General features: G+C 37.8%; 1 protein-coding gene across 22 annotated transcripts in view; it reads right to left on the reverse strand.

The window, feature by feature from the left end:
* The window catches only part of Nrxn3 (neurexin 3), a 1,577,562-nt gene that overhangs the window by 952,077 nt on the left and 600,884 nt on the right, over nucleotides 1-24,601 (reverse strand). For 17 of the 22 annotated variants that reach the window (XR_009226397.1, XR_009226396.1, XM_058577845.1 and 14 more), the window contains 2 exons: nucleotides 17,171-17,374; nucleotides 10,971-10,997 (listed from right to left, as the gene is read on the reverse strand). Coding sequence is in view for 20 of the 22 variants with exons in the window: in XM_058577845.1 (XP_058433828.1) it covers nucleotides 10,971-10,997; nucleotides 17,171-17,374 (231 nt within the window). In the remaining 2 variants the exon portion in view is untranslated. The remainder of the gene's footprint in view (nucleotides 1-10,970; nucleotides 10,998-17,170; nucleotides 17,375-24,601) is intronic. The other 5 variants (XM_058577846.1, XM_058577829.1, XM_058577831.1 and 2 more) reach the window with 1 other exon arrangement.

Consider the following 24,601-nt stretch of genomic DNA (forward strand, 5'->3'; position numbering starts at 1 on the left):
ATATAATAATAGCAAAGGTTGCCAAAATTTTTTCATATATGTCTTTATGGACTTGGTGGCATCCATTTTGCTATGACAAAGGAAGAGAAAGGTGCAGGTAAAAATTGGAGAGGGGAAAGAATGAAGAAATATCTTCATGTTCAATTCCATGCCTTAAAAGGTTAACCACGATTTTCTTACCCCTTTGGATTTTTTCCCAGGTATGGAAGAGCATGAGTAAACCAAGTCACACAAATGGAGCTGGGAAATTAATTCGTCATTCATTAGGGAGATTCAATGTCTAGTTTTTTCCCATTTCTGACCATCAGAATTACATTGATTTCATTATCAAAAGGACTTTCCTTGTCCATAACAATAAGTGAATTGAGTAGTTTAGACATTCCAACTATTGACAGGCACACCTATGTCGTGTCTGTTTAATTTCGATTATCAATTTCTTCTCATGAAGAAATGATCATCCTTCTCTAGTGGGGGATGACTACCTTGGGCTTGATTGTATTTTCTTTATCTATCTTCCTTTGGGTTCTCCTTTTCTAAGGAGGAAACTATAGACTCACTTAAAGGAAATAAGCATGGCTTCCTGCCTACAACTTTGGTTTCTAATATTCTTGATTTTTATTGTCCCTGGAACAGAGGAGTAGCCCTGTTTATCGCTTTAGATTGCATCCTGCCTGCTCTTGTGGAGGACACCCATTTCATTTCGGACATCTCCTAGATTTCAGAACTAAATTTCATTCCATTGCCATTCATCCTCTGTCCAAGACTTTAGTTCATAATATCCTTTCTAATTTTGTATTTTTATGGTGGGTACTTTTGCTCATTATGAGTGAAAAATATCCTGTGTCATCATTAAAACACAAACTGACGTAGATGACAAAAGAATACTCATTTAAAATCAGAAAAAATAGATAAATTTACAAAGACTCAAACCTGCACTTAATCACTGAGCACTTGACTTCCACAAGCCTTAGTTTCCCCATCGGTAACATGGTAATATTAAAAGTGTGCCCCACAGGCCAGTGGGAAGATCCTGAGTTCATAATCACTCAGATTTGGCTGCCGAGGACATGTTCTCCCTTACATTCTGCCTCCCTTTTGGAACACACATGAAGCTTGAACTTTTTCTACTGTAATATAACGTCAATCATTCAGGAAGACGGAAACTTAGATTATTGAACTCCACCCCTCTTGTTTATACCCATTCAAGATCCTCTCTTATTTTACATTTCCTTACAGGCCCTTCCTGTAGCCACTGAGAACACTGCTGCTGACAGGGCTGGCATGGGCTTTGGAGATGACAATGACTTTATATACAGATATTACATTTTCAGCTTTCCACTGAAACAGCTTCCTTTTAAGAAGGAAAGACATGCTTTTTTCTAAGATTCATTTCTCTAACTTCCTAATAAAAGTAAACTCTTTACCTTATTTTAAATCAACTCAGAGTTAAAAAGCTATGTGCTTCTAATCATGGAAGCAATAAAATAGCCAGGAAATGTATATACCCTGGTCTTATAATTTTCCTTTTATATCATTTTTATATATATTAGACAGAATATAAAGAGTATATGCCCATTAATATATTTATCGTGTTACCAAACAGGAATGGAGACATTTGACTGATAATGTAACCTTGGATTGAACCTCATTGATAAAGTGACCAGGCCATTAAAAAGGCCCAATAAAACAAGTTTAATTGAGCAAATAGTGGTTCATGAACCAAGCAGCTTGAATCCAGAATGGATTAGGCACTCCACTGAGGGAATAAAAGGGGAAACATTCTATAGAAGGAACATAGAAGGGTTGAGAGGGTAAGGGAGGGGGCAGAGGGTTAGCAAGGATGGTGGAATGTGATGGACATCATTATCCAAAGTACATGTATGAAGACATGATTTGGTGTGAGCATACTTTATATACAACCAGAGATATGAAAAGATTGTGCTGTATATGTGTAATAAGAATTGTAATGCATTCCACTGTCATTTATTTTTTTAAAAAATCAATAAAAAAATTTATCCTAAAAAAAAAGAAAGAAACATTTAATTGATCACTATTATATGGTAGCTTAGGCTGGTCTATTCCACTGAAAATCACTAGTTATATATATATTGGTTGGATGATTCTAAAACCTTTGAACTTGTTATTTATTTATTTTTTTTTAATGTAGACATTTACAAGAAATATTCGAAGTTAAGTGTTGCTTAGGTTTACAAATAAAGCAAGTTAAGATCACTTATGTGGCCTAATTGGCCTTGTGGTCTCAGGGATTCATCAGGCCCAGTCTCCATGTAGGTGTACTTTAACATCTCCTTGTCTCCAAAGTGTGAACTGTGCCTAACATTAACACTTAACTGAATACATCACCTTGCAAATCTGGTTATATACTAGAGTACATCAAGAAAGCTTCAAAAGGTAAATGGAAAGACAAAAAACAGTATTTTTGCTCCAAATTACAGCGCCTGAAATCTCAGCTGTTGAAAGAAGAGCAGGTGGCAGCTTGCCTGGCTCCAAGCAGGTGGTCAGAGGCTGGAGGGTAAGTCCAACAGAGCAGAGCAGACTGAACACAACCTCACAAAGCAAGGAAAACGCCCTGACAAGTGGACCAGTCTCCAGTCTCCACTCAGGGAATCCACAGACGGTATGAAACAAAACGAAACAAAAGGCCCATTCTGTTGATCTGAATGTTGAACTAGATTTGAAAAAAAAAAATCTGGGACTCTTGTATGGATTTTAGAGACAGAGTTTAGAGACAGAGGAGTCCGAGGTCCAATTTCTCTAAGAGAAACAAGAAATGCAAAGGAATTGCCCAGTTGGTGGGACTTTCTACTGCATTTTTGGGGGGAATCCACAATATAAATCCCTAAAGCTGACATCCAGCACTTGAAATCCTGTTAAATTCTCAGTAAATGCTCATGGAATAAGTAAAAGAGGAATGAGAAAGACACATAATATTCAGAGATACATATTCATCTTGCTCTTATGAAATTTTCCTTACTTCAATCAAAATCTGGCCAAATCAGACTTCATGGAAAATTCTTCATTTTGTCCCTCCATCTCATATTTTACAGAGAAAGGAATACATATTCTTTCAGAATATTAGGGATTAAAGGAAAAATTCATCCTTCAGTTAATTTTCTTCCTTTTGGAATGACAAAAAGACAAAAAGTTGTAGTGTGTATTTTTTTTATGAGAGAATTGTATAAATAATCAGTCGAGATGAAGGGACAGATACAATTTATTATCTCACCGAGTTAATGACTTCATATATTGAGCATATACTATATCCAATGTAGTTTTAGGAGAAACAAATCACACAGTGACAGATAGCAATGTGGAAATCTTAGGTTACACTGGTATATACATATATGTGTATCTCCAAACCAGCACATTCTCTTTCCACAATACATCCAAACCATGTGCACTAATTGTACACATACAGTACTTTAAGCTGTGATTAATAAGGACTTTTGAGTCTCCATACTGCTTCTCTTGCCTGATAGCTCACAAGAGAATGTTAACAAATTGAAAAGGTATTCGTCTGTTTTTGAGATGTTCAGATAGGGAAATCTCACTCCTTTATTTAGCAATCTTTCCTAGAATTTAGCAATTTAATTTACATCTGCATATCTTGGGAAGACTTGTGCTTTCAACTGAAGTCTATTTTCTCTTCCTTTGCCATTTCTGCTGCTTCTTCCTTTGAGGGGACAAAGCCAACTGTTTCAAAAGCCGCTTATGTATAATTTAACTCCTCAAGCTCACATTCTATCTACTCCTTAATTAGGTGCTCGAGCCCAATCTTTTTATCCCTTCTAAATTCCATATGAAGTGCAGATGTTAAAGTACCATCTTGAGCAGACTTTTCTATACTAGGTACTCACTGCGCACGGAGAAGTTAAACAAAAGATAACGTCTTTGCATCTCAGAGCCCAGGGATTATTTTAAAATCACAGAAACAGTGACATTAGCTAAAGCCACGAAAGGAAAAAGTTTGTTCTTCTGTCAATGGCTATTTTAACCTGTTCTCAAAAAAGGACAACCCCAGGAGTTGGGGAGGGATGGTACTGTAGTTCTAATTTCTAAATAATCATTAATTTTCTACTTCTCTGGACATCATGTATGGATCTAATGAGGACAAAACCACCAGCCTGTGACATAAGTGTCATTTCAATTACCCAAAGGGCCAGGTATGAATCTCAAACTTGTTGACTCATCACACTATGCTTCAACAAACTGATTGAAACTGAAATACAAGACTCCTAAGAGGAGGTCCATTCTCTCTCCTCCTGGTGAACAAGCCCCTCTTTTTCACTATGGTCTGCATGAATGTGGTGACTTTCAAAGGCATAAAAAAGAATGCACCAAGGGACCCACACAAACAGTAATTTTCATAGCCAGAAGTCTATACTCTTGCTGCAAAACCCCTTATTTATGACTGTTTTGTTTTAGTTCCTATTTATATTCTATAAAATTGATATTAGAAAATCTGTGCATTTTAAAGAGAATATTTTAATTTTAGAACACTATTAAGCTTTTATTAAAATGATATCAGAGTCCCAAAAATAAATACAGAAGAACTCATGAAGTCACATATTTTCATCAGTTCTGAGTTAACATCAAGTATTTGTTCAAAATAATGCACTGTGGGGGAAAAGAACTCCAACTTGACCTACAGATGGTCTCATAGAAAGTCTTATTAGTAATGTTATTGAAGCAAAATCCAGTGTAACTCTGTGGTTTTGGAAGAGAGTTTATTATTGCCTAGGGTAATTGACCAGAGAAAATAGGAACACTCATTTCATAGGCATCTATTAAGCTACTGAAAAGTACGTTTTAAGAATATATGGCTATGGAGTCTTGCTCACGTACAGTTTCCCAAAAGCACCTTTTCACTTGAGATGCTGCGAGATAGTATCTATCATGATGGTCATCATCATCCCAGACTAGGAATATGTGCCACATTTTATTCTTAGAGAGGTAGATACTATGACTACCTCATTTTACAACTGAGAAAACCAAGAGTCGAAGTAACTTGCCCAAAGACACACAGCTTAGGGGTAAAGATAAGAAGTGAACTCGAAGTTATTGGGCTTCAGACACCCCCTTGCTCTTGGCAAATGCACTAAAGTGCCTCTCTTTACTGAGATTCTAATGCAGATCAACAGCGATGCAGGAGAGAAATCATACAAGATTCGTATAGCATATTGCCACTTTTCTACAGTAAACTTGATTATTAACTTAGGAACTGCTTCTTTAGTAAATTTCTATTAAAATATTTCTGGTATAAGGAATCACCAACATTTTGAATGGCAATGGTCCCCCTACATCTACCTGAGGAAGTGAAAGGATGGAAGGAAAGGATATTGAGGGATAATGAGCTGTCATTGGACTATGTGACAGCAACATTTTAAAGAGCCTTATTTTTTAGCAAATGAATAAAAAGCTTGATAATATTTTACAAGGGTAAGGAGAAACAATCACTCATATTGCTGGTAGGAATATAAATTTATACAACCTCTTTGTAGTGCAACTTGACAATATCTTTTGATATTTATAATATACTTTCTTTTGACCTAGCAATTCCACTTACAGGGATTATCCAATAGATATTCCTGTATATATGTGCAAAGACTAATGAACAAAAGAGATACATTTTTGTAACTTTTTATAGCATTTTGTAAAAAGGTGAAAATTTAAATATACATCAATGGGGTACTTATTTATTAAAATCTATTGCCACAAAATGGAATATTATGTAATATTCTTTCATGGAATATTCCCTAAGACAGCTGAAGTGGAAAAAAGTGGAGGGGTTTGTTAATATTTATGTCAAGAAGGAGGAGCAGAAGAACATGATTATAAATATATGTTACATACTTTGAATCTATCTGTAGAATTATGCGAGAAAAACTGGTAATTTTTGTTGCCTCTTAAAAAGGGTGTTGCAGTACTAGCATTAAGATCAGGTAGTAGAAATTTTACTACTTTGTTTTTTGTTCTGTATACAACTTTTACCTATTTAAAAATAAAACCAATTGAAATTAATATTTACTAATTTTCTCAGGCTTTGAGAAAAGTTGGAGGATAATCATCCAGTGTGAAGATGGAAATTTTAAAGAGTGATGCTCATAATTTGACTGACAGATGACGCACTATTATCATAGGATTTTGCTTTGTGATTTCCCATCTCCACTAAAACTAAAAAGATAGGTGTCTAAGTCTTGGAATGGATAGCAATGGAGGTCTACAATTTCTTTCCAGGAAGACTCTCAAGAGTGAAGAAATTAGGCTTCTAGGTTGGTTTGCAGTAAGTATTTCTGAGTTAAAGGGATGAACTCAAGAATTTAGCTCTGAGAATCAGAGCCTAAAAATGAAATAAAGCAAGCCTAAAAATGAAATCACATGTTCTGATAATATGGAGAGGTCAGAGAGAGAAAAAGAAAGAGAAGAAACCCCAAAGTCTGGTATAATAAATTGGAGCTCATGATGATATGCCTAAATAGAGATAGAGGCACACACACACCATTGACTTTGCCAAAACACTGGAGACAGTCTGCCCAAAACCTACAGGCAGAGGGTGAAAGACAGGAATGAGGAAAGCAGGCGCAAGAGGAGGAATGCCCAAGCCCCTCCAGCAGCCTCAGAGATACATGGAGACATCAAATCTTGTCATACCTACATCTCTGAGGTGGTCCCTCTATGATGATGCAAAGCTATCAGAATTTATGCAAAGCAGATGGAATCACCAAAGTCTTCTCTGACACAATCAGCTCCACCATGGCACCTGAATATCTTAAAGTCTGTACATTTTTAATGGCATTCTATTTCTTTTCCCATTCATATCTAAGAAGGAAAAATGAGCCTTGTTGCAGAATGATCAGTTAGACTTCAGGGTCAAAGGAACTGGTGTGAGAGGTGGGGTTTGTACATATCCCTAAATAATAAAGCATATGCGTTCACTCCCTTTTTAGGGACATTAAGAAAATGTCTATAATATGGAGGAGTTAGCCTTTGAGAGAAGGAAGAGTTGACAAAAGAGTGGGAAAATTGGTACTCATTAATGTAGGTTTACTGTATTTATTCACACAATAGCCACTTTGAGTTAATATGAGCTTATTACATTCATTCATTCATTCATTCATTCATACTATACATGACTTGAAACATATGAACGGACTGGGAATAGTCACAATCAGACAAGGTTAAAGCAAACCATTGTCCATGCTTCCATTTCAGCAAACACCTGAGATCAACACAGACAGTGTTACCTGTTTCCAGTACTGCACGCCTCAGAGGTTACTGTCATCCTCCTGTGACTAGAACCATGGGAAGAGGTGATTTCCTCCAGGAATTCTCTAGAAAGCATCCCTGTTTTTGTTAGCAGAGTTCCAGGTCAACCTGGAGTTCAGTCTACCCTGATGGCTGCCAAATCTTGGTCTTTTGCATTTTTAAGATAAACTCTAAGCTAAAACCTTTTTTATTAAATATATTTAAGTACAGTCTTGCCAGCAATGTCCTCCATTCAAACAAAGACCTTGCTTTGCCCACACTCTGATAGGTTTGATGATAGGAGCAAAGGAGGAATTCATGGTGTGTGATTCATGATGAATTTGGAAAGTAAGAAAAGGAAGATTTAGAGTGAGTAATGATAAATATGCCTCAAAACTGCCCTGTGCTATGGCCAGTTGTTTTTTCCCTATCTTAGGAGATCAGTTTTCTTTCTCATGCTCTTCTCTCCATTAAATACTGTCCCCTAATCCCTTGGAAGCAGCCATTTCCCAGAACAACACCGTGGTAGATGAACAGAAAAAAAGTAACTGATGTCATTCATTATTTTATCAGAGTTATTTTTCAAAGGACAGGTATCCTAAAATAGAGTTACTGAAAAGTTTACAAACTTACATTCAGACTTCACTTGGGCTTAATTCAGTATGTCCCTCCAAATGGTGGGGGTAAAGCTATGTTTTAAAATGTGAGCAGTGACACACTCTGACTTCTGTTGAAATGACAGCAGGAAACATGGCTGAGGGGTAAGAAGAAAGCCCCTCCCTCTCAAATCCAGGCTGCAAATCCATCTTATTTCCTCTATGCTCACAGATAACAATCTGGTAAGTGCAAAGACCTGCATCCCTATTACGGAGACATCTGAGTTTGTAACATAGACTGAGCTATGAATTCTAAGAGTCAATGAGAAGAGGGATTTAGAAGTTCTAATCACTTCTACCCATTTTCTCTGTTAATTTAATCTTCTCAAAATATTCCACCCAAGTGACAATAATGCCAGCAATGGAATAGAGAAGATAAGCAATTAAAAGGAAATGTCTTTGAAATTTTCCTTTTTTTTTTAACCTTAAAGATTCATGCTTATTTGCATTCTTATGCATAATATATTAGTTTGGTTTCAATTTAAGGTTTTATTCCAAGTCAACAATTAAAATTGACTTCAGGAAATATGTATCACATCTATTTCATGACTCCACATAACCTTGGATACATTTTGATATATATTTATGCACTAAAGGTCTTTGATCAGTTTGAAGGACTGAGATTGTTTTTTTCCCCTTCCTCTAATCAACCACAGTCCAACCAGTGGAGACTATACCACTTCTCTGATGCTCTCAACAGAATTAACTTTCTTAGCATGTTAAATGTTTCTCATGAGATTTTTTTTTTAAATGTGATTTTCAACATCTAATCTCGACTATCTACCCTGCATTCAAATCGGGTACAGTCTGAACTGTGGTCAAGTTTAGCTAACATATCTGTGCTGGCATATTTTCTTCTCAACGCTGTCTAGAAAATATTGTGTCAGGTTCAGGAAATCTGCTGTCATCTGTGTCCCTGTCTCCCCAGGAGTGGGAATCCTGAAACTTATCTTTGATGACTTTCCATGGCTGATCACATGGAGAGTGTGGAGGTGACTCTATAAGGAACTGTGGGTGGCACAGCAAAAACAAGTCCTGTCATCTGATCAAATCACCCCTGGGTCCTCTGTTCTCCAAGTCATTCTCTGAAGCCAGAGAGGCTGCACTGGGACTGTCCACCTTCATCTCAGCTTGACTCTGGTTTCCTTCTGAAACCCAGTGTAAAAGGAATGGATAAAGCTTTCCATAGAAATGTTATACAAATATATATATTTTTTTAAAGAAGCCAGGCACTAATGACTATGTTTACATGAACTACCCACAAAAGGCCAATTTATAAAAATAAACCACATCAGTAGTTGAATAGGGCTAGGAGCAGGGACTAACTAAAAATGAGCACAAGAGAAAATCAGAGGGGTGAGGGTGACGTTCTAACACAATTGTGGTTATGTTTGGACAACTCTGTACGTGGTAGGCTTATGACGGGTGAATTTTGTGGTATAAAAATTGTACCTCAAAACTGCAAAAAACAAAACAAAATCCTCCAAAAATAGAAAACTCAGACTTTGCAGAGAAAGTATGTTTCAGTTATGCTTTTAATGATCTAATTATCATGAGAAATTTCAGGCTAATTAGAAATATTTAAACACAGCAAAATAAGACAACGCTGAAAATAACCACAAGTAATGCCAACTCATGCATAAGGCACTCTAGGAAAGGTTGCTTATACAGATTTTGAATTTTTTTCTTTTTCTTTTGTTAATTTATATGGAAAATTTGCCCATAAAAGAGAATTGGGCTTTCATAGTTTGTCATTCTGATAAACAGATCTTCTACCAAAAAAGAACTTTGAACTAGCACCTGTGAAAGCTCGAATAGGACGGAATCAACAAGGTAAATGAAATATAGGAGTTGGAATATTTTCTTTTCTTTTCCCTCTCTACTTTTGTTCCTCCAAAAGGACCATAGCAAAGAAAGAACAACAACAAAAAGATGAGCTAATAATGAGAATTCTGTGCATTATATGTCCACTTAAGATGATTTTTCTCTTCCTATGCACAATGAGACTACATTTCCCAGCTTCCTTTACAACAAATGAGAAAATTATGGGCAGAAGGATGTATGTCACTTCTGGACAAAGCACTTACTCACATTGCATAGCTACCCAGGCTCTCTCTTTCCTATGGATTCAGCAGGGAATAAAAATCTCCAAGGTGGTGGACCCACCTCATGGAAGAATCCTGAATCCCTGAGTCACTTTTGAAGGAATCTATTTGTTAGAGTGTTACAGCTTGTTGCAGCAGTTAGCAGTAATGAGCCTGACTGCTACACACTAACACTCAAGCATGTTCTTTACTTTTCTCCTTGCCTGGTCTAGGCCTGTTCTTCCCTCATTCATCTTTCCTGTTTATCTTCCTCTTCCCCTTTCTCATCAACTCTGGTTAACATTCATTTCTGGGCAGAGGAAGAAATGACATGAATAGTTTCCAGACTATATCTTACAGGAGCCTTCTTCAAGAACCAGGACATCTGGATGGCAGTCAGCAATCCCTCCTTATTAGTAGAGCATGTCTCAAGCCTTTGGTTCAAATATCACACCAAGGGCAGTTGTTTTGCCCACCCACATTAAGAAAATCCCGGTAGCCCCATATGCCAGGAAGGAGATGTCAGAGTTGGCAGCCACTTCTGGGTCATGAACTCTGCTTTTATCACCTGAAGTTTTTGGTAGTGGAGAAGTGCATGTTAGTTGCTCTAAGACTTTCTGTTCACCCCAGGGGGTTATTTCCCAAAGACAACACATTACCATTTCAAGTCATTTCCCAGTCATTTCATTATCCATGGGCCCTTTTCTCCTTTTTCTGCATATAGATCAAATGCAAGAAAAGAAGAGAGGACCTACCCAGATTCAGAAACCACATCCCAGTCATACTCAGCCCTTACCATCAGCCCAGCCCTCCATCTTGTCAATCCCAGTTCCCCCCAACTCCATTGTCAAAAAATAAAATAATTCAAAGAAAAAACAGCTCATAAAATAGTAAACAAAATAAAGTCAGTTTTTTTTCTATTTTTTTTTTTTAAGAACAAAATGAAACTTGAGGGAAAACTTACTGGAGTTACAGTTTATCCTGATACAGTCTAGATGGGGAAAAATAAATGAAAGATGAAATTGCATCCTTCAAGGTAACAGCTGCAGACATCCAAAAACAATCAGTCCACCCTTCCGGGGACAGACACACGCAAGAAATGTGGCCATTTTATATATACACAGTATGTACAAGTTTAAGGGTGGGTGTATATGTACAGTATATTATTTAGTAAAGTTGGATACATATATATATACACACACACACATATATATATATACACATATGTATAGAGATATATACTGGTATACATATATATCCACAATAGACACCAAGCATGTTTATTTTTTTCCAAAAGCCTATTCATTTATAGAAATTATTCCAAACCTGCACTTTGAAATATTAATTTGTTAAACTTGGAAAATTAGGCAAAATTTCCCCCACCAAATGCAGATTATATTCTATTTCCCCCTACAATTTACATTCTTAAAATTTAACTTTAGAAGTAGCATGAATGCCATTTTGATTATTCCTGTTCCAAAGAGACATCTCATCAGTCTGACACATTGTATCGTTTTTTAAAAAAAATCAGTCCTTGAATTTTCTCAGTGCAGTATTTAACCCTTTCTCTTTATCTAAAAACAAATGCCCTCCACCCTCTCCTTAGGTCCCGAATGCTACAGAAATTTGTAAAGGCAGACTTGCCATCACCCTTAGAGACAAGGAAAGGGTTAACACCACCTGGTCATGCCCTGTCATAAAATGGCCACTTGCAAACAGCTAACCGCACAAACACCCATCCCAGATTTTAGAGAGGTGGGGTCATTGGGTCCAGGGCAAGAGGAGTTGTAGGATATTGTCATAATCAGTTTGGCTTTTCTGATCACTGCTGATTCAAAGGCTTCCAGACCAACCCACTCACGAAGCCCTTCTCTGTCTTCCGGCCTGAATGCCCAGGCAAAATCAGGGACCTACAGCATTCAGGGGGAAGGCAGGGCAGGCTTGTGTGGAGGAGGTCCTGGGCACCTTTGACATCCTGCCTATTTCACTCTCTGCATCTTGAGGAGAGAAAATTCTTTAGTTTTTTTTTTTTTGTTGTTGTTGTTGTTGTTTGTTTGTTTGTTTTTAATGGGAAAGAAAGGGTTTTGAAAAAATCTAATTGTCCTGATAACCAGAAAGGAATTGCGTGCCAAGTGATCAGAGTGTTTATCATTTTATTAATCTCTACTTAAGAGTCACAGGCACACTCACTCCATAAAAATTCCTGAGTAGAGTCAGTGGGTATTGGTAGGGGCTTGGGCAGAAATGGCTAGAGAAATAGCTCGTTGCCAGGTAACAGCTGTCAGACTGGACAGAAGTTTGGTTTATGCTGTTGGAAATTTCAATGATAATTTGTGTGAAGCCAAACACTAAAAGGTAGAAATTAAATGATAGGAAAAAAGGCAGAATGGTACAGGGAAAAGGACCTTTGCCAACTGTGCTATCCTGCTGGTGAAGGTTGACTCAGTACATTTTAGAGGAGTTATGGAGGGTAATGCCATCATTTAAATGTCACAAAGGAACCTGTTCTAATCAAGCATGTGAAAATGGAAGCAGTGGCCTCCAGCAGGGAAGAGTGGAAACCAGGTGAAAATCCAGATAGGAACAATTCATAATACCCAGTCATTCTGAGGGAGGAGGCGGGCAGCTTATCTGTTCCCCAGAAGAACATCTCTTGAGAAAAATCTGGGTTTGGTTTCGTGCGGTTAGGTTTGTCATGTGTCGTCAACCGCAACAGAAAAGTGGGAGCAAACAGCCCTGGAGCAACCGGTACGATCACCAGACAGAGGAGGCCATGCCCCTGAGGGGACCAGGGAGAGGGAGGGCAGGCATGGGGAGCAGGTGGGACTTCAGCTATCAGCTGCACCTACCATCACCCAAAGCTGGAGCAAGGCCCCTCTCTAGAGTATTGAAGAGGGAGAAGAAACCCATGACTGTGCATGCTCAGGAGAGAGGAGCCAAGGAGTGGGCCCCAAGTCACAAATCTAAGAAGTGGCTTTCTGCTTTGGTTTCTGCGCAGCTGCATATTTTATTGTCAGTTAAGAATATTGTCTAGGGAGAAGTGCTGGGTTAGCCTCATCCCTCTAGGTCATCCAAATGGTTTCATGACATGTGAACTGTGCCTAAACCATGAGAGGACCTGGGTTTTCCGAGACAGCAGTCAATTTGTTTAAGTCAAGACAAGAATTATTTTGTTACTTAGCCTGAAGAATTAGTGGTTTGGGGAGAAAAATCTACCCTGGTCTCTTCTTCACAAGCTTTGAGGCTATGTTTGGGGTAGTGAGGATATATACTTCAATGAAAAAATGAGCTGGGAGAATGGGCCCAAGATGTCCATTTCCTTTAGATCTATCTTTGGTAGCAGCCAGACTTAACTCTCTTGAAAAAAAATCCTGCCTGAGTCTTGGCATGACAGTTGAGGTGTGCGTTTATGTACACATTTGGTTTTTTGTTTGTTTTGTGTGTGTACACATGCAATGTCTTTTTGTTTAGTTTGTTGTTGTTGTTGTTGTTTTATTTTAGCAAATGAAGAAAAATATCATTGTCCATATTGATGAGCTTTGGGCTGAATGTGAAAGAGATGAATGTTTCTAAAAGTTGTATATTTTCAATAATGCATAAAACAGTAGTCAGCAAGGCTAGAGGGAGAATATCTGGAGAATTTCAATTCAGTTAACCAAACTGCCTCACAATGCCCAGAACCTCCACCATGGCAGAGTGTTTCTGGCTCTCTGCTGAGGACCCTGAAGGCTGTACCCCCTGCAGGCTTCTTTTTTCTGTAGTGTGGCTCGATTAAATTGAGCATCGAGGGAAAAGGAGATCTCCCTCTAGCAGGTTACAAAGGTGACCATCATGAAAGCAGTTTGAAGTCATTAAGAACATCACATCATCGATCCACAATATTGACCTGTAGGGTTTACAGATAATCCGTAATGATCTAGCAGTTTAGAGACAGGAATTATAGTCCCAGCTACCAACTTTTGGCATAAGCTTTGAAAAGTCATATATTTCTTGCTTGTTTCACATCTGTAAAAGTCAATGTAAAAACATTTTTGTGATTTATCTCACAAAATTATTAAGAGATTAAATTAAGACAAGGTCGTTTAAATTTTCAACTATATTATAATAATAAAATATTGCTATTGTATTTTTTAATAATCAAGGAGAAAAATATGGTTAATCAGTAGCCAACCTCACAACTTTTAAAAACATGTAATGCAAGATATTCTTCCTCACACCTGCTATTACCACAAATGGCTGTTTTCAAAAACAAAGTCCTTAGAAAATCCTAGTCTCATTGGCATGTAGCGATAGGTTACATCAAAGGAACTAGGATTTTCTACCATGAACTTATATAGGTGAGCACTTTGAAATCGATAGTAATATCTGTGCATGTGCTATAAAACCAAGATATCTTAAATGCAATAAGAGAACAAAGTGGTCATTTGAAGTTTGGGGGATGGCTTGTGAATGCAAACTCTGCTTGGAGATGTTTTCTTCTATAATCACGAAAAAAAGGAAATGTAAATTTGTAGCAGGAAGAAAGAAAATGCTTATAAAGGTGTGTCCTTAGGAGACAAAATAGAGAAACCCTTGGTCAAAGCCTGATTATGAGAAGGTACATGTTCACAAGCACAAAAAATTGAAATTTAGCTTTCTTTTTTAAAATATTTTTTAATTGCCAATTGACCTTTATGTATTTATATGCGGTGCTGAGAATTGAACCCAGTGCCTTGCACATGCTAGGCAAGCGCTCTACCACTGAGCCACAACCCCAGCCCTAAAATTTAGCTTTCTCGGGTAAGGTTTGAAATAAAGTTAAACCCCAAACAGCAGTTGTGATGAACCATACCCTTTAGGGAAAAAGGAAATCATGACTTCTTTTGGAGGAACACAGTGCTCTACAGGGAAGGGCTGTCTTTTGTCCAAGATATTTTAACTTTGGACAAGTTAGATGGATGGTGTACTAAAAGAAGCCAAAAGGCCAAATTCTTTAAGAAAAGCACAGCTCCCAGACTTTGGTTACAGTTTAAAATAGAAAAAAATTTGCTTCTAGGAATACACATTGGTCTATGACTAATTCTGAGTATGCGTGTGCATGTGTGTGAGTGTGTAAGATTCTATCTCTTCCTTCAGTGCACGTCCCCTTTTATCCCTCCCTTTGTCCTCTTTTTTTCCTAAGACTTGTCACAGTTGACTTTCTAATCTTTACAAAACAACATCTAATAAGGAAAAACAAGTTGTCTGTTTAACGGCACGGGGTGCACTCCCCCAGGGTCCCACGGGGCTGATTTATCCTCATGGGCACATCCCTCTTTGACTTTGAACTAGAGGCAGAGATAAAAATTGTCTCCATCTTCTTTTTCTATAGGCTATGTAGGAAATTTTTTCTGTCTGTTTTGTTTTGTGTTTTATCCCTTCTGCTGTTTTCCAGAGTAGTAGGTGATCAAAGTTGCTGGTGGTTGGTTTTAGGTACTATATCCCTAAACTGGTCTATTTAAGGTGGGAAGATGGTGTATGGAAGGGAAGATGGGAGGGACAGGGGTATGCCAGCCCCTGTAGGCTGCTCAGTACTCTCTGTTCACAAGGCTGTTTGCTATGCGGGCCGCAGGCTTTGGGCCTTTGAAGGGTTGAATACCATCTTTTGATTTACCATGGCTGATGATCAGGAAGATTGAGAACTCAAGAACACACATGAAAAGATCCAGCAGAAGAGAAAAACAAAACCTAAAATAACCAAACACATACATACACACAAACTAAAGAAAACCAAGAAACACAGTGACAACGGAAATCAAATGAGGTTGGGCAAGAGAAAGGGCATAGGTATGTAAAAGCTGCAAATGAGAAGGAAACAACAAAAAAGACATAACTAAATAAGCCACTGCTCAAAACAGTCCTCTGTGTACTAGAGATTTTAGAATTACAGTGTAGGCATTTTGCAAGTAGGATGAGTTGACCTGACAGTGAATAGGACTGGTACGGATTCAAAGTTCCACCTTCCACCAGGCCTTCTTGAACTTGCCATGGTCTTAAATCTAGTACATTTGTCCCTCATGTCGTCCCTGGACCTTTAACAAGCTGCTCCACTGAAATCTTTATAAGGGAGTTTGGTATCCAAACTTATACTACACAGGCAAATGAATCTATTAGCTTGGAAAGTTTGGACCCAGTTATAACACTAACCCTGTCAGCACTGGGCATTGACTTTCTGCTGAATTGGAAGATCAGAAAAAATGATTGGTGGGTTGTTTCTTCCAAAACCCAAGGCCCCCATTCTCCACTAAAGATCCATTAAAATCCAGTAAAGAGAGTAAATAGCCAGGAGAAAATGTGAGGCCATCGAAGAATTTTCATGGTACTCATTATAGGTGACTGTAGTCAAAGAATAGATCCTATCCCAAGAGAATTGAAGTCGTCATAATTTTCAAATGTACTGTAAAATTGATATTCTTTGTACAGTGGAATTTGTAGGTTACAATGTGAGGTCACAATCTTTTGCTAAAGGGATGCTGAGAAGTGGTTAAGAGTGTTGGGAAGGAAGGTGAGGTTCATTATCAGGGGGCACATTTTCCTTCCACATGTCAGAGACTCTCAACTTTGGGAAACATATTTTCAATGAGACAAAACAACCATCTGACTTGTCTTTCTAGAAGAAAGAATTAGGAGACCTCATAATCTCTAGGGCTATCAGAATCTTCGTCTCAATAGTCTTCAGGAGCCCGACATGATGTGCTTCTCACCCTGCTGATGTCCTTAGTCCTCTTAAACCCAACCTTACATGTTGCCTCTTCTCCTGCCCCTTCTGTGCCCTTGGTGTTGACTGTTTTGAGGGGTGACCAAGGAATTGGACTTAATGGGAATATGATTGATCAAAAGATGGACCAAAGTAGCGTGTTTTACACAAAGCTAAACGATTCCAAAAAACCAGGAACGGAAACTTAGAAAAACAAATAATCTATTAAAGAAACCACCACTGTCAGAAACCAGAAATTGACATCAAAACCTCATGCAGAAACAAGGAGAAGGTTTTTGTTGCTGTTGGGTTTTATCCTTGGTCTATTAAACAAGAGGTGAGCAGCTAACTTTCAGAAACAAACAAAGAATTCAATCAAACCAATGAAAATCAGAAAAGAAAGGGAAGACAAGCCCAAACAGAGTAGCAGAGGGTCCTTCATACGATACCTAAGTTAACCATGAGCTTGACGCGACCCCCATCGAGCTCCAGGCGCAGCGTGTCAGCAGAGTCCCTGGAGGTAGTAGCCACCAGGAGCCCGTAGGCTCGCTGGGACATGAAGCGGAAGGACACATCCTCAGCCTCAGTGTGCATGACCATGGGCATGATGATCTTCATGTACATGCTGCCGTCGTAGCTCAGGATGGACGCCTCTGCCAAAGAAGAATGGAGGAGGTTGTTAGCTTGAAGAATGCTACAGTTTCACATACCCCTTTGCATCCAGGCTGAGTAGAGGGCACCAAATTTGTAGCCAGGGGACAAGTATTTGATCGACTTCTGTTGTTGTTGTTACCTTTTAACTCTGTGATCTTGGGCAGAACATCTAAACTCTGAGACTCTATTTCCTCATCTGAAAAGTTCATATGACAGTACTGGTACCCGCCCTAGGATGCTCACAGACTTGCCAAGAGTACCAAATTAAACACTGGATGTGAAGGTATTTTGCAAAAGGGAAAATGCACCCACAAATAGTAGTAATTGTAATGCTGGATGTCCTAGAAGAAACACAGATCTAAAAAGCAAAACTGTGAATCCCTATAAGTATTTTTACCGAGAGTAGGAGGAGAGCAGACATTTATAACCACTTGAGCAAGCAGGTATTGGCCACAGAGCTTCGAGAAGGAGGAATAGGCAACAGCATCAGGCTAGTGCCTAGACCATCCCTCATGGCCAGGCACTGTGAGAGGTGCTCAGACCATTCAAAGAAGATTGAGAGAGCTAGACCTAGAGCAACAACAATAAAAAGTTAATGGCACCCATCAGAAACTCATTTTGCTTGTGTTCAAACAGAACTTCTATAAGGAAGAAAGGAAACACTTACATTTGATGCATCCTTCAGCACTAGCCTGTTGTTTATAAGACCTCAACCTCCACCCCTATACGACATCTCAATGCTACAGTGTGGGTCTATTGTTACTGTTTTCAAACAAGAAAACCAAGACTCTTAGAAGCATATGTCATTGTTCCAGAATCACACAACGTGGATTGTGACACAACATACCCGATATCAATTCTATTTTATAACCCATGATACTCAACGTGTAAAATTAAAATTTAATCATCCAATCAGCAAATATTTTCAGAGAACCAGGAAGCAACTCTCATTTGCATTTCCATGAAGCCAGCTTGTCACTGGGCTCAGCATCTGGCACTAGGTTCTTTATTAAATATTTGCTGTCAGATAATTGCTACGTGCATGTGCTGTGTTGAAAACATGGGTGAAACCAAGTCCTTGTTCTAAAGGTAGACATATCATGTACAAATAACTTTATGAACATAAAAAATAGTTAAATGACAGAGGAAAGGTATAAAATGATGGTGATGGCATTCAGAGGAGAGTTTGAGCAAGTCCTGGGAGATGGGTGGCATTTGTGATGAAAGAAATGAGGGCATCACATTTGACAGCACATACTAGAGAGCACGTCTACAGACATAAAAGAAAGAAGGGGGGTTCTAAGTAATTGCAAACGATTCAATTTAACACAAACTTAAGGTATATATTTGGAGAAGTAGAGTTGGCCTTCTATATACATAGATTATACATCTATGGATTCAATCAACCTTGGGTTGAAAATATTTGTAAAAATTATATGTGTATGGGCTGGGGATGTGGCTCAAGCGGTAGCGCGCTTGCCTGGCATGCGTGCGGCCCGGGTTCAATCCTCAGCACCACAAACAAACAAAGATGTTGTGTCTGCTGAAAACTAAAAAATAAATATTAAAAATTCTCTCTCTAAAAAAATTATATGTGTACTTAGCGTGTACAGACTTTTTCTTGTAATTATTTCCTAAACAATATAATAACTACATAGAATTTGCAGTATAAATGGTAATATATGCAATTGTGTGTACAGGAGAATATGTATGGTTATATGCAAGCACTCCATCATTTTATATAAATACTTGAGTATCTGTGGATTTTGGTATCCACTAGGGTCCTAGAGCCAATCTGCCATGGATATAGAGGATAAATCATCTGTGACAATAGTTACAGAGGACATTTGAGATTGAATAAAATCAATGTGCTTTGGTGGACCCTGGAAAGTAAGAGAGTAAGAAATTTTGAGAAGACACTATGATTTCATTCATTTGTACTGTAGGTCAGGCACTCAGGTGTTGAGGACATAACAATGAAAAACAGAAACAAATACTCCTGATTGAAAGTACAGAACAAATTAAAACAGGGAGAGACAGGAGGCAGATAGACCACATGAGGATCCTAAAACAGCCTGTGCCATCACCCCACCCCACCCCACCCTACTTACACAACACACAAAAGGTCCTGAAAAGTAATGTAAAGGCACCTGCTCAAATTCCTGGAAAGCAATCATCTCTCAGGTGAAACCCAGGTCATGCTAATAGATGTGCATCACAGTTTACAAACTCTAAGAGGATCACAGATACAAGTTGCAGGCATCATCACAATAAAAGGCATATCATGAAGATCTGTTCTTAGATGGGAAACATAATCTAAATTTAATACATGCTCCAGATGTGAAAGAAACACGTTTACTTGGTGGAAGAGCAGAATCAAAAGAAGGTTAAAGATGGTAGCTAACATTTATTGAACTCCTGCTGTTTTCTTGGTGCTTTCTCTAACTTAACATGCATTTAGAAGTCACTTAGTCTGAGGGGTTTTTCAAGATGGCAGAATAGAGGCGGTTGTGTTCCTGGCTACTGTGTGACGTGAAACCAAGAAAGCAGACAGGCAGCTTCTCCACAAGGTGGGTGAACGAAAACAAGAAGTGTGTGTGTGTGGGGGGGACTTTACTGGAATTTAAAACTGGACGTTTAAAGCATACCAGAGCCACAGGAGGTTGGATATATTAAAAATAAAGAAAAAGTCCCCAGCAGCACAGCTGCTACTGCAGCCGGGCCAAAGGCACCAGCCAGAGTGGTCCCTCCATGAAAATAGTAGAGAGATAAGGGAATTAAAGGAACCTTAATTTGGGGTAGGCCAGAGGCCTGGGTATGGAGTGTTTAAAGTCTAAGAATATTGCCTAACAAACCTGAAAGGCGTGCTGCATGACATCCCTGTGCAGGGAATGCAGCTGCCATCTCTCCGGGCAGTGTGGGGAGGACAAAGGAAGGAACCATTTTGCAGCCACAGTGTGGGGCCAGCAGGTAAAGGAGCCAATTCCTGGCAAACCTGAGCTTGGCCCAAAATACTGGCCCAATAAACACACAATGCACAACAGAGTGTGCTTAAGTGACCAGGAGAAAATCAAACATGGACAGAGGTTTACACAGGGGACAACTGGTCACAGAAACCTGACTCTATCCCTCCCCCTCCAACACAGCTGCTTGTATGACCTGCTGCTGTCTTCCATGGATACCAGAGTAGAAGAAATGAAAGAGAATGAGTTTAGAATGTATGTTGTTAAACTGATCTGAAAAGTAAAGTATAAGGAATGAACTCAGAAAGAAAATACAGAAAGCTAAAGATCACTTCAATATAGAGGCAGAGATTCTGAAAAAAAAAATTAGAAAAAAAAAACAAGTAGAAATCCTCTAACTGAATAAAACAATAAACCGAATTAAAAATTCAACAGAAAGCATCACCAACAGACTAAAATCATTTGGAAGACAGAACCTCAGGCACTGAAGATAAAATATATAATCTTGAAAATAGAGTTAACCATGGAGAGAAGATGTTAAGAAACCATGAACAGAACTTCCAAGAATTATGGGATAATGTAAAATGAACGAATTTAAGATTTATTGGGATAGATGAAGACATGGAAATACAAATCAAAGGAATGCACATTCTTTTCAATGAAATAATATCAGAAAATTTCCCAACTCTAAAGACTGAAATGGAAAATCAAATACAAGAGGCGAATAGGACCCCAAATGGACAAAATTACAACAGATCCACACCAAGTCACATTATAATGAAAATGCCTAGTATACAGAAAATCTTGAAGACATCAGCAAATTTCTAGAGATATATGACCTACCCAAACTGAATCAGGAGGACATACAATTTAAACAGATCAATTTCAAACAATGAAATAGAAGACACCATCAAAAGCTTACAAATTAAGAAAATCCAGTACTAGAAGAGAGATTCTCAAATTCTACTAGACCTTCAAAGAAGAATTAGCACTAATTCTTCTCAAATTATTCCATGATAAAAAAAGAGGGAACCCTTCCAAACTCATTCTAAGAAGTTAGTATCACCCTAATATCAAAACCAAAGAAAGACACTTCAAGGAAAGAAAACTTCAAACTAATATCCCTGATGAACATAGATGCAAAAATTCTCAATAAAATTATGGCAAATTGCATACAAAAACATATTTAAAACCTCACCACAGTCAAATGGTGTTCACCCTAGGGATGCAAGTTTGGTTCAACATACAGAAATCAATAAACGTAATTCATCACATCAATAGACTTAAAGACAAGAATCATATGATCATCTCAATAGGTGCATAAAAATCATCTGATAAAATACGGCACCACTTCATGTTCAAAACAATAGAAAAACTAGGGATAGTATAAACATACCTCCACATATTAAAAGATATATATGCTAAACCCAAGGCCAGTATCATTCTAAATGGAGAAAAATGGAAAATATTCCCTCCAAGAACTGGAATAAGACAAGGATGCCCTCTTTCATCACTTTTTTCAACATTGTCCTTGAAAATTTAGCCAGAGCAACTAGAGAGAAGAAAGAAATTAAAGGGATAGGAGTAGGAAAAGAAAGACTCAAACTATCACTATTTGCCAATGACAAGATTCTAAATTGAGAAGATTAAAAAAATCCACCAAAAAACTTCCAGAACTAATAAACGAGTTCAGCAAAGTAGCAGCATATAAAATTAACACTCATAAATCCAATGTGTTTCTATACATCAGTGATGAATCCACCAAAATAGAAAATAGGAAAACTACCCTATTCACAATAGTCTTAAAAAATGGGAAATAAATCTAATAAAAGAGGTAAAAGACCTCTACAATAAAAATTATAGAATACTAAAGAAAGAAACTGAAGAAGACCTTAGAAGATGGAAAGATCTCCCATGCTCTTGGATAGGCAGAATTAACAGTGTCAAAATGGTTATACTATGAAAAGCATTATACAGATTTAATGGAATTTCTATTAAAATTCCAATAACATTGATCATAGAAATAGAAAAAGCAATCATGAAATTCACTTGAAAAAATAAGAGACCCAGAATATTCAAAGCAATCCTTAGTAAGAAAAGTCATGCAGGAGGCATCACAACACCAGACCTTAAATTATACTACAGAGATGCAGTAACACAAACGTCATGGAATTGTCATGGGAACAGATACATAGACCAATGGTAGAAAATAGAAGACACAGAGACAAACCCATATAAATACAGTTATCTCATATTAGACAAAGGCAACAAAAACAGGCATTAGCAAAAATATAGCCTCTTCATCAAATCATGTGGGGAAAACTGGAAATCTATAGGTAGCAAAATGAAATTAAACCCCTAGCTCTCACCCTACACAAAACTCAACCCAATGGGATCAAAGACTTAGGCACTAAAACAGACACCCTGTGCCTAATAGAGGAAAAAGTAGGCCCAAATCTTAACCGTGTGGGCTTAGGAACTGACTTCCTTAATAAGACTACTGAAGTGCAAGAAATAAAATCAAGAATCAATTTTAAATGGGATGGAATAAAACTAAAAATCTTCTTCTTAGTAAAGGGAACAATCAATAATGTGAAGAGAGAGGTCATAGAATGGGAGAAAAATCTTTCCACATGCACTTCAGATACAGCACTAATCTCCAGGATATATAAAGAACTCAAAAAACTCAAAACCAAAAAAACAAATAACCCAACCAATAAATGGACTAAGGAACTGAACAGCTACTTCACAGAAGAAGAAACACAATCAACATATATGTGAAAAAATGTTCAGCATCTCTAGCAATTAGAGAAATGCAAATCAAAACATAGAGAGTCTATCTCACTCTAGTCGGAATGGCAATTATCAAGAATACAAGGAATAATAAATGTTGGTGAAGATGTGGGGGAAAAGTTTCACTCATACATTTCTGGTAGGACTGCAAACTGGTGCAACCACTATGAAAGCTGTATGAAGAGTCCTCACTCCTCAGTCTATACCCAAAGGTCTTACTACAGTGACACAGCTGCATCAATGTTTATAACAGCTGAATTCACAATAGCCAAACTGCGGAACCAACCTAGGTGCCCCTCAACAGACAAATGGATAAAGAAATTGTGGTATATATACCCAATGGAATATTACTCAGCTTTAAAGAAGAATGAAATCATTCCATTTGCAGTGAGTGGATGGAATTGGAAAACATCATGCTATGTGAAATAAGCCAATTTCCCAAAGAACCAAAGGCTGCATGTTTTTTCTGCAATGCAGATGCTAATTAACAAAAGGTAGGGGGCTAGTAAAGAAGGTAGTTTGACATTTGATAGAGGGAAATGAAGGGAGGGGAGGGGCTATGGGAGTAGGAAGGATAGTAGAATAAATCAGACATTATTACCCTCTGTGCATATATGATTACGTGACCTGTGTAGCTCTATATCATGTACAACCAGAAGAATGAGAGGCTATTCGCCATTTATGTAGGATATGTCAAAATGCACTATACTTTATGTATAACTAATTAGAACAAAAAATAAATAAAGTCACTTAGAACTCAAGAAGATCATGAGGAAGACAATATTATTATTTTATCGTATAGATACCAGGTCAGGCAGCTAATAAATGACAGAGATGGGAACTGAATGTAGGCAGTCTGATTCTCAAGGCTGTGCACCTAATCATCTGCCCAACTGTGGGAGGGCTATTCTAGGATCATGCCCATGTTTCTAAACAGCAATGCACATGAATAATGCTTCATATTGGAGTGTGGTGTTCTTGGGGTGGGGGCTGTGTGTATGTATACACACACATATGGCATGTTTGATGGACATAAAAAATTCTATACAGAATTTAACAAGAATTCCCACATCACAACAATTTCTCATATTAAACTTGTATAATATTTATAAATACACAAAACTGTACAAATAGAGCAATGAATATATTCCTATCATTCTATATAAATATGCACAATGTCTGTGTTTGTATAATTACATATGCCACTAGTTGTCACTTCACACCTTCTCCCATACACAATCACACACATGTAGATTCCTCTTCAAGAGATATTAGGATAATAAATGAGCCATGAAATTGTTTTTCATGTATTCAATTTAAATACATCCAAAATTAATGGATATTTTTGTTCTTCTCAGAATACGTGTAGTGCAGAACATACATATAAATGAATGTGTCTTTTTTATTCTATTGGAAGTATCAGAGAATAAATATCAGGTGAGTATGTAGTTAAACCATTGATGGTTTGAA

This window comes from Marmota monax, unplaced genomic scaffold (assembly GCF_021218885.2).
Source record: "Marmota monax isolate L192 unplaced genomic scaffold, Marmota_monax_Labrador192_F-V1.1 WCK01_AAM20220418_F8-fsc00017, whole genome shotgun sequence".
Classification (NCBI taxonomy): domain Eukaryota; kingdom Metazoa; phylum Chordata; class Mammalia; order Rodentia; family Sciuridae; genus Marmota; species Marmota monax.